Raw genomic sequence first — 12,103 nt, forward strand, 5'->3', positions numbered from 1 at the left:
ATGTTGTCTAATTGTTTTATAATTCACAGAGATCGAACAACAGTAGACTCCGTGAGGTTGCGAATGATCTGAACCAGGTTCTTGCTATATGTAGTGACAACCAAAGCTATATGGAGGAAATTCATTATATGTACGATATACCTATTGTTCCTCCACCAGCTCCTAGACATAGAGGACCTGTTCGGGAATAGGATGAGTTTGATGAGGTTACACATAATGTGGAAGAGTTGCTCCCCAATGATGCAGATGCAGAGTCAAACTAATTATGTTAGTCCGATGCTGATGATGCCAACATTTAGTTCAGGACATTATGACTCAGAGGCTGGTCCTTCGTCTTCATACGTGCATGGACATGGTCGGGGTCGTGGAGAGAGTAATGAATATTTATATTATGAAGTGCCTGCAGAGGTACCAGAGCAACATCAAGAAGAACCCAAGCAACCTCAAGTTCGAAGTCAATGACGACAACCAGCTTGAAATTGACGACGTCTGCCTTGTGGGACACATTGATTTTTGTAATTATTTTTATATAAATGAGATATTTAATTTACATTTTTTTTTATTTTTATTAGTTATTATTTTTTTAGTTTATTCTTTTTAGAGTTTAAATAAAATAATAAAATATTTTTAGAAATTGTTTTTATAAAATGGAAAATAAAAAAAAAGATTAGAAAGAAGAAGGTGGAATGTGTAATAATTAAAAAGGAAAAAAAAGGAAATTTGTACGGTATTCTCGCTCTCGCTCTCTCAAACTCTCGCTCTCTCAAAATCTCTCTCTCTCATAATCTCGCTCTCGAATTTGATTGGGAAGTTCAGTGGCAAAAAGAAGGAGATTCATTAGCTCGTTATTTAGTCAGACTTGCTGAGATGACAAATTCCGTAAAAATTATTCAACAAAGCTTTGGAAGAAATTCCAGGGTGACCTTATGAAAATTTAGAAATACGATCTTTTGATAGAAGAAGGTCTCCAGAATGATAATTAAACAGACTCAATAATAATGTTAGGAAGGGTAAGGTCGAGGGTTCAAAGTTGGACGTACAAGTGAAAGGAAGGTCGAGAGTTCAAAATTCGACCTATGTAGGTCGAATTTTCAATCCTCAACTTATTTTTTTAAAAAAAAACAACAATATTTTTACAAATAGTTTGAAAAAAAAATATTTTCCTAAATAGTTTCTAAAAGGACAATATCCTTTTAATTTTTCCGGATTTTTTATGCTTTTTGTTTTTGGTTTTTTTTCCTGCTATTTTTTCCCCTATTTTCTGTTCAATGGAGATGGTTTCAAAGAGCTTTTGTTTTTTAATTTTTGTGTTTTTTTAAGAACTTAAGATATTTGACTGAGAGGTTATTAATGATTTTTTTCTGGTATTTTCAGAAAATGTTTCAATCCCAAAGCAAAAGCATAGAAAAAAGAAGACAATTTCAGGAGAATTTATAAAAAATAACACGTTTAAGTTTTCATTTTACAAAACTAACACATTTTTTTAAAACTCATTAGAATAGATTTTCTCGATCTATCTTCCCCGAGATCCACCACCGAGATTTTGTTTAGAAATTTTTTTTCTAACTTATTGATGGTTTTGGGCCTTCTATACATCTATCCAGAATTACATATGGAGATTTGCTAATTTTCTAAATTTTATGTAATCTTCTCAAATCCTTCCAATTTTATTTTTAAAAATCACCCTACCAAATATTACACAATTTGGAGAAATTTGAAAAGATAATTAGTAAATTATGCTCAAGGTTTAAAAAATTACTTAATAATTTGATATAATATTTAGTAAAGATAACCAAATTTAGAGAAAATTTGAAAAGATATAAGACTTGGTATAAGATTTGAGATGACATACAAAATTAGCAAATCTCGGTGTGTGATCTATTGAGATGTATCGAGAAGGCACAAAACAATCGATAAGTTAGAAAATTTTATTTTTTTAACAAAATCTTGATGGCCAATCTCGGGCAAAATAGACTGAGAAAAACTATTCTAACGAGTTTTCAAAAAGTGTGCTAGTTTTGTATGATGAAAACTTAAAAAGGTTAGTTCTGACAATTTCCCAAATTTCAAGTGCAATGATTTTTTGTACTATTTTGTAGTTCTGTATTTCTTCGTTATTACAATTTGAAGCTATTGTATATATTTATACAAATGATAGCTTGAAAAACCCTATGCAAAGAATAAAGGACATAGGAGACAAATCATATAGATACAAAGAGAGAGTTGTCGCATGGCCTTCATTAAATGGCCACCTTAATAAGAAAACAAATTCAACTATGGACAGTGTTTGAGACATTTTCCAGAGGCCCTTGATTATTGAAACGAGACATTTCATCTAATATCTTAATATCCCCTCTCAAGCGAGAGGGAAATTTGGTTATCTCGAGTTTGGACCGTAAACAAGCAAATTGATAATGGTATAACGATTTTGTGATACATGCATCAGAGGTGTGGGCAAGAACTTGATACTCAGACTCTATACTAGATTGGGCTACAACAAATTTATTTTGGAAGACCACGAGATCATGTTGTTGCCAATATAAGCACAGTAAGCGGCAAAAGATTTTCGATCATTCACATTGTAAGCCTAATCAACATTTGAAAAATCTGCATTGTTAAAAATCATCATAGGGAGAAATTAGAAGGCCCATATCTTTTGTACCACTGAGATAGTGTAGAATGAATATAGGTAGTGTCTGGTCAAATGGTTCACAATATAGGTAATGTCGGATGGGGTGTTCGTCCCATTGCCAATGAACGGACTTTCACCCTTTGCCAATGAACATCAGACAACTACTTGAGGAATTGACTCAGACGATTCACAATATAGATAATGCTTGGTCAGGTGTTCGTCAAGTATTGCAAGGCCCCAATAATGTTGTGATAAATGTAGGGATCAGCTGTAGAGTGCCATAAGTAGTGGAAAAATGCTTGCCTAAGACAAATGAGGTAGGTGATGGCTTGAGAGATGTCCTGACCCGAAGGCGTTCAAATTACCTAGACTCTGAGAATGCAATTCAGTTGCTTAAGATCTTTTGAGGCAAATTTGTGATCAAGCGCACTAGTGAAATGGCCTATTAATGACGAATTGTTTTCGGGGATAATGTCATCAACATAGACTAGTAGTAGAACGTTGGATGTAAATAAACAAGGACCAGGGCAACTAGAACATACTTGACCATATTATTCTAAGCACGAGGTGTCTGTTTTAATCCAAAAATAGCTTTATGCAATTAACACAGATATATGGGAAAGTTGGAATCAACATACTTAGGGGGGTTGGGCCATAAGCACATCCTCATCAAGACGTCCATTGAGTTGAATTTTTCGGTTGGGTTGGGTTGAAATTTTATATTTTTATTGGGTTAGGTTGGGTTGTGGGTCGGCTAAAAAAAATTTGGGTTGACCCAGCCCAACCTGTATTCATCTTTGTTTAGAGTTTGATTACTTTGTATTGATTAACTTGTGAATTTTTAATATTTTTCTTTTAAGATTGTTATGATATTTGTTTTTGTTTAAAGTTTGTAATAAATATCATAGATATTTGATATTTAGCATTCAAATTTTATTAGATTTTAGTTATTAGTCATATGTTGTATAATAAATTTACATATTTTTCATTAAAAATAAAAATAAGTTATAACTCGACAACCCAACCCAACCCAACCTGAATTTTTAGAGTTGGATTGCATTGGGTTGGAAACTGTATTTGGGTCATTTGGGTTACCAATCCAACCAACCTGGATTGGTCCTTGGATTGGTCCAAAAAATACCCTCAACCTAACCCATGTAAACCGCTATCCTAAATTTTGTTGGGAAATCTATAGCTGGTTTTCATATTCCCCTTGTATGGGAGATGTATGGGATGCATAAAATAGCTCAACCCAAAGATCCTAATTATAGGGACTTAGAGAAAATTTGTGCCATAAATAAAATATTATATTTTTATGATCTAATATATTAAATTTTAAGTTAAAATATCATTTTGATTCATATACTTTCAATTGTTGAATCTTAGTGTTTATACTTCCAATAAAACTTAAATATGGTCTCTAATGTTAAATTATTGTTAAAAGCGAGATGAGTTGACAAAGAAAAATAACAAACAAATTCGAAGTAAGAAAATTAATAAACAAAACTCAACAAATTGGATTAAAAACCAAAGGGTCAAAATATTATATAGGGTTTCAAATTTAAACTAAAATTTGGGGACACATTGAAGAGGGATTTTGAAGCCAAAAGGGCTGACTACCAAATATTTCTTCATCGTCGTCCTTGTCGTTGAAGGTTAGTGCCATGGGTTTTAGACTAAAGGTTTTCGTTTGGGATTTTTTTTTTGTTCAATCGAAGGGTTCTGTTTAGTCAATATTGTTTTGAAAAGTTTTTTTTTCCTTCTTTTTTCTGCTATTTTCTGTTCAATAGAGATGGTTACAGAGGATTTTTTATGTTTTTTTTCCTATGTTGACCAAAATGAACTCCGGCTTCCCGAACTTAACATATTTGACTGAGAGGTTATTAATGATTTTTTCTGGTATTTTCATAAAATGTTTCAATCCTAAGGCAAAAGCATAGGAAAAAGAAGACAACTTTTAGGAGAAATTGTCAGAAATAACACATTTAAGTTTTCAACTTGCAAAACTAAAATACTTTTTGAAAACTCGTTAGAATAGGTTTTCTTGGTCTATCTTGCTCGAGATCTGCCATCGAGATTTTGTTAAAAAAAAAAACTTTTTTAACTTATTGATGGTTTTGGGCTTTCTCGGTACATCTAGCCAGAATTACACATCGAGATTTGCTAATTTTCAAAATTTTATGTAATCTTCTCAAATCTTTCCAATTTTTTTTTTTTAAAAAATCATCCTACCAAATATTACACAATTTGGAGGAATTTGAAAAGATAATCAGTAAATTATTTAGATAATCGGTAAATCAATTTAGAAATTCATGTAATTATATGGATCTCGATATTAATCCCACGCAAAATAACACAGAGATTCTATATATTTCGGCTTTCTCGGTGAAACTCGGACATAATCAACATCGAAATTCGATATATATGAGCTTTCTTAGTGGAATCTCGGGGAGGATTAACACCGAGATTCAATATATATATCTCAAATCTTACCCAATTTTTTGTTAAATTTGATCTTTCCCAAAATTTAAAAATGATAGTGCAATCATCTTGAATTAATTTGAAAAGTCTATTTTGATAATTGGAAAACCCATTTGAAACTATGGAAATTCGTACTATTGTGAAAACATAATTTATGCTCAAGGTTTAAGAAATTACTTAATAATTTGATATAATAGTTAGTAAAGATAAACAAATTTAGAGAAAATTTGAAAAGATATAAGACTTGGTATAATATTTGAGATTACATACAAAATTAGCAAATATCGACATGTAATTTGGCGAGATGTATCAAGAAGATCCAAAACAATCGATAAGTTAGAAAAAGTTATTTTTTTTAAACAAAATTTTGGTTGCCAATCTCGGGCAAAATAGACTGAGAAAAACTATTCTAACGAGTTTTCAAAAAATGTACTAATTTTGTAAGATGAAAACTTAAAAATGTTAGTTCTAACAATTTCCAAAATTTCAGGCGCAATGAATTTTTGTACTATTTTAAAGTTTTGTATTTCTTCATTATTACAATCAGAAGCTATTGTATATATTTATACAAGTGATGGCTTGAAAAACACTAGGCAAAGAATAAAGGACAGAGGGGACAAATCATATTGATACAAAGAGAGAGACGCTGCATGGCCTTCACTGAATGGCCACCTTAACAAGAAAAACAAATTCAACTATTGATACTGTTTGAGACATTTTCCAGAGGCTCTTGATTATAGAAACGAGGCATATCATCTAATACCTTCACATCCCCTCTCAAACGAGGTGGGAAACTTGGTTATCTCGAGTTTGGACCGTAAACAAGCAAATTGACAATGGGACAACGATTTTGTGTTATACAGTCAATAGAGGTATGGACAAGAGCTCGATACTCAGACTCTATACTAGACCGGGCTACAAAAAAAATTGGAAGACCATGAGATCAGGTTGTTGCCAATATAAGCACAATAAGCGGCAAAAGATTTTCGGTCATTAACATTAGAAGCCGAATCAAAATTTGAAAAATCTGAAATATTAAAATCATCAGAGAGAGAAATAGGCAATGTAGGTAATGTCTGACGGGGTGTATCGTTACGAATTTCCTATTTTTTTAAAATAAAAATAGTTAGAATTTAATGGAAATATCATGGATTTTTTAGCTTGATTTTTATGTAATACTATAACTCATTAGATTATTCATCAAAAAATTGATGGATTTAAGACATTCTTACAATTTTACCTATTTAATTGGACTATTAGTATAGAAAGCCAATATTGAAATTCAAACCTAAAGAGATTGTTTCAAAATGGAGCACTATTCTTGTTTAATATTAAATGACTCCATAATTTTCCTGTGTGAATACTCATAAATGCAATATCAATCCTCTTTAAATTATTGAGAAGGCTTTAGTTCCTGCACAAATTAAAAATTATAAATTAAAACAAAAAAAATCAACCATCTGCAAAATATATGCAACATCTTTGCACCTAAAACAGAACCACATTTAAGGTGAGTTTACACGTTTTTTCGTGCATAGACCGAAAACATCAATATGGGAGATGTTGTGAGAAAAAGAAAGCTCAAAACTAGCGAAAATTTCTATACCGTTCTTAAATCGCCTAAAACACTTATAAAAATGAGTTTAAATTGAATATTTAAAGTTTTCAAATTGTTGTGAGATGTTGCGAGATGACATAAGATTAAAAAAAAAATACTAGCTAAAAAACTAGCTAAAAATGTTCATACCCACCCTAAATCATGTAAAATATCTATAAAAATGATTCCAATTGAGAGATAAAAGACAGTAGCTAAAAAACTTCCTAAAATATGTATGTTCCTAAATTACTTAAAATAAGTGCATAATTGATTTGGGGTTGAACATTGTTGCAAGATGTTTGCGAGATAAAAATATTAACTAAAAAATACTCTCACCCTAAATCACTTAAAACCTACATATAAATGTGCCATAGTGAAAATGTGCCACAGTGAATTAGAAGGGGTGATTGCAAATTATTGTGTTGAAAGATATTTGTTAAATACTTGAAAGATAAAGAAACAACCCTAAATGTTGGCACATGTTTTTTGCAAAATAAAACTAAACAACAACCGTATTCACAAGAAGTTAAGTAAAATAATCCTAAATATTTCATTTTGACGGAAAATGGAAATATACAAATTGTAACGACCCGACTATCCAAGATCTCTAATAAGGGGTTGTTACAACTAAATATACATTTAAAACCTAGATATTTTGACCATAAAAATTCATTAAAACAATAAGGATAGTTTGTCCAAAATAAACTAGAAAATAAATAAATAAAAATTTCATTCGGTGTCCCCTAAAAATAATATTCATAAAGAAAACATTCAAAACATTAAAATTTGCTGTCTCACATTAAATTCTAGTTTTAGAACATTCAAATGACAAAAACATAGAATGAGTGGAAGCAATTTCTCTGTCCATATGACTCTGTCACGGGTTCCGTCTGTCACCCGCCAACCTGTTCCTGTCATTTCCTGAAAAACATAAAGGAAGAAATGATGAGTATAACAATACCCAGTAAGTGACCCGCTACTGGGCCCTCTAGGTTATTCGTTGGCTAGTTTATCTAGGCATCGGTGTACACCTATCATATCAATCCTAGTGATCCCGAAGGGGTCACATATCAATCATAGACATGAACTTGAAGGAACATGAATCAGTCATAGTATGTAACTTGAAAGTCCACAAATCAATCACATACATGAACCCAAAGGAACATGAATCAATTATAGTGTTTAACTCGAAAGTCCACAAATCAGTCATAGATATGAACCTAAAGGAACATGAATCAGTCATAGTGTGTAACTCGAAGGTCCACAAATTAGTCATAGACATGAACCCGAAAGAACATGAATCAGTCACAGTGTGTAGCCCGAAGGTCCATAAATCAGTCATAGACATGAGCCCGAAGGAACATGAATCAGTCATAGTGTATAATCCGAAGGTCTCCAAATCAGTCATGTGTACACCTTCCCAGATAACCTAGAATGGATCAGTTTTCATATGATTCATGTGTTATATTTTGCAGTCGTTCATCTTAGGGGTAAAATTTCATATAAGCTCAGTCTACGGTTCAGTCATCATGGGCAAAACAATCCAATCAAGTAAGTCAAATCATTAAGTTATGTAGTTCAATTAGTCATAAATTATCAGTCCAAACAGTCTAGAATAATCAGTCGACTCAGTCTGAACGGTCTGAAGAAACAGTCAAGCAATCTTAAGTAAACGTTTCTAGTAATCTCAAGCAACCAGTCCAAGTGATCTCAAGTAAGCAGTTCAGGTAATTCTTAAGCAAACAACCCAAGAGGTTGGGATACAACTGGTTTAAAGGCGAACCAGTAAAAGAACACTTACCTCAAGTTAAAACATAAAATTTAATCCAGCAAACCAGTGCTCTTCGTCCCAAGTAACGCCAAGAATCAACCTAACCCAAACAAAAACTCAATAGTTGAGATAAATTACATCCTTCCAAATATTTAATGAATTTAAAACACACTTTCCTCCAAATAAATTAATCCATTTTTTCCTTAAATTGAATTAAAATTCTGATTCTTTACTAATATCTTTTAAATTAATTATCTTGTCTCCCAAATTAAACTCTTAGTCCCAATTTATCAAAGTAACGTCCAAATATTTCAAGATAATATAATGAAAATTATCTGAAAAATTCGGGATGTTACATTCTTCCCTCACTTTCGTCCTTGAAAGTTTTAAATCAAAAAATATATATATATATATACTAAATCCTTACCTTGACCTTTTGTCCCCAACTACCTTCACTTAAATTACTCATTTTATCTATATATTTATTTTAAAAACCTATTTTCCCTTCTCCTTAAAAAACATAAATAAAAGGCTTTAAATTAAAATCCTATTTGGATTCTAATCCAACATATGTGCATAAATTCATATCTTCCCAAAATTTCAATTTCTCAAACTTCTAAATAATAATAATAATAATAATAATAATAAATAAATAAATAAATAATAAATAAATTCAAACTCCAAAATAATTTATCTAACTTCCCTTAAATTAAATCCTAATTTTAATATTTCAAATTAACACAATTGTGGCTCCAAAATTTTAAATCAAATAGTTCAATTATCACTTCCAATTAATTTAATTGTAGCTCCAAAATCTAAAGTTAAAAAGAAAGTTAAAACTCAATATTTTAAAGATAATTAATTCAAATCTAAATGAATTCACATTAACCAATATAAAATTTTCAATATCTCAATTTGTTTTCAGATTAAAAAAAAAATAATAAAAGAAAACTAAACTAAAAAATTTGAGACAATTGACCTAAAATTTCCTAAAACTTTGGGATGTTAGACAAATAAAATAAAAACCTCAAAAAATAACAATAAAAATCAGCCAACAACCTTATTCACAAGAAGAAGAGCAAAATAATCCTAACTCTTCCATTTTGAGGGACAATATATATATATATAAATAAAAATAAATAAACCCTCCAAAACGATATAACAAAAATAAGCAAAGAAGCAAAAGAATAAGCAAAGAATACTCTTAACAATAATCTAAAATTGTAGAAATCAAGGCTTTTCTAGTGAGGGCAATTATGACATTTCACATCAAATTTGTCCCATAACTTTTCTTTTAAAAAGTGATCCTAAAGTCCTTACCCTTTAAATTTTGTCCCATTTTTGGCAATTTCACCTTTTGTGTTGTTACTTGTTAGTGGCAATTTAATGGCAATAAATCAAGTTGATTTCGTGCATTTTACATTTTTATCTACACATTTAATTGTGGTGGTAAATGTAAATAAAAAGGGTTTACTTTAGCTTTAAAGTAGGTACGATGATTATGAATGCTAATAATTCTTATATTAATGTCATCTTTTCATCCCTCAGTACACTTTTCCCTTTCATTTTTAATTACCACGAAGGAGGTACTATGAGCATACTATACTCCCTTTATTGATTGCCACTCAACTCTTAAAGTGTTGACATGACATACACAATAAATAGAGATAAATATAAAACATTTTTCATATCCCTGTAATATTATAGTTTTTTTTTAAAGGAGAAAACATAAACAATAAACCACAAAACATGAAGAGAACTCAGTTGAATTTGTCCTCTCTAGACTTTGAATAACGACGTAGTGATCTAAGTTAAATATGAGGCGATTGGTGCACAATTTGGAACTAATTAAAAAGTCAAATACGTTGTTTTAGAGATCTTTCAATTTGGGACGAAATTTTCTTTTTTATATTAAAGAATAATTTGTATCTTCCTAAAATAAGTTTTGAAACCAAATATAATAATCGAAAACCACTTTTAAATATATACGAAAAGTACTCACTTTTGAAAGTTTAAAAAGAAAGGAAACATCAATATCATCGGTATAAAAAATTAACCATCACTCCCAAACATACATGCAGGTTGAGACATTGTAGATAATTAATATATTTCTATATATAGGGAAGGGTTTTGAGTGCAAACTCAATCAAGTAGTTTGGGTGGAGAACTTTTCATAGTGAAAGATGTGGAGACTTAAGTTGGGAAAGGGAGAAAATGAGGAATATTTATTAAGTACAAACAACTTCATTGGAAGGCAAACATGGGAATATGATCCTGATGCAGGCACACCTCAGGAACGAGCTCAAGTTGAAGCTGCACGTCAAAGTTTCTACCACAATCGAAATCATGTCCAATGTAATAGTGACTTGCTTTGGCGATTTCAGGTTTTGTTTCCAATAATATTACTTACCTTTAAATACTATTTTCATTCCTATACTTTTGATTTTACTTTATTTTGGTCTCTTTGTAATTTTAAAATGTTCACTCTTCGAAACGTTTATTTTGGAAACAAGTGTCGAACAATCGTTACGTGAAGCTTCAGAAAGTGCGATTGTGATAGTTGGTATATATATAGAAAAGAATAATGAATAGAAACAAAATAGATATTTAAACAGAATAATATAATTTATTTTGAAACAAGAAGCTGAAAGGAAAGAACTCTAGAATATAGACTATTTAAATTTAGGTGGTGCATAATTTTGATTATTTTGGAAGGGCGTAGTTTCTAAGAGAGAGAAATTTCAAACAAACAATTCCAAAAGTGGTTGTGGAAGAAGGAAATGAAAGTGGGAAGAAGGAAGTAATCATAAAGAAGGAAACCGTAAAGATTGCATTAAGAAGAGCTGCAACTTTCTTTGTAGCCTTACAAAGCGACCATGGCCATTGGCCTGCAGAAAATGGTGGCCTTTTGTTCACTTTACCTCCTCTAGTAAGTCTATTACATTTTAACTTTATTCATTTTGTAAATATGTGTATACTTTCTATGTAATAAATCTACCTTATTTGTCGTGAAAAGGTATTTGCGTTGTACATCACAGGACATCTTAATAAAATACTTTCAGAAGAGCATCAAAAGGAAATCCTTCGTTGGATATATTGTCATCAGGTGAAAACTAGGCTAATTTTTTAATTTTACTTCATTTCAAATTATGAAATATAAACATCTTACTTTGGAGTTATAAGATGAGAACAATAATGAAGCTTATGATCTTTTTGCATTGATATAATTGATATCTTTATCCATGAACATTAACCGTAACAGAATGAAGATGGCGGATGGGGATTAAACATTGTGGGAGAAAGTTGCATGTTATGCACCACTCTAAACTACACTGCGTTGCGTTTGCTTGGGGAAGGAGCTGACAAGGATGGCTGTAGTAGAGCTAGAAATTGGATTCTAGATCATGGAGGTGCTCTCTACACACCTTCTTGGGGAAAGATTTGGTTTGCGGTGAGTAGTAGTATTTAACTTCCACAAACAATCATAGCTTGGTCTAATTGTAAATAGGTCGGGTACATGATTTTGTTAAAGGGCTAAGAGGTCATGATCAAATATTGTAGGGTCAGACAGATTGTCTCATGAGATTAATTGAATTGCACATAAACTAGAATAAACACTTAT

The 12,103-nt window shown here is 31.1% G+C and overlaps 1 protein-coding gene across 1 annotated transcript in view; it reads left to right on the plus strand.

Annotated features, from left to right (window-relative positions):
• The first annotated feature begins 10,644 nt into the window (after window positions 1-10,644).
• LOC120079120 (beta-amyrin synthase-like) overlaps window positions 10,645-12,103 on the plus strand; it is a 23,559-nt gene continuing 22,100 nt past the window's right edge. The window contains exons 1-4 of the mRNA XM_039033302.1: window positions 10,645-10,865; window positions 11,204-11,410; window positions 11,498-11,587; window positions 11,744-11,932. Coding sequence (XP_038889230.1) covers window positions 10,665-10,865; window positions 11,204-11,410; window positions 11,498-11,587; window positions 11,744-11,932 — 687 coding nt within the window. The 5' untranslated portion in view covers window positions 10,645-10,664. The remainder of the gene's footprint in view (window positions 10,866-11,203; window positions 11,411-11,497; window positions 11,588-11,743; window positions 11,933-12,103) is intronic.

Source organism: Benincasa hispida, chromosome 6, assembly GCF_009727055.1.
Source record: "Benincasa hispida cultivar B227 chromosome 6, ASM972705v1, whole genome shotgun sequence".
Taxonomy (NCBI): Eukaryota; Viridiplantae; Streptophyta; class Magnoliopsida; order Cucurbitales; family Cucurbitaceae; genus Benincasa; species Benincasa hispida.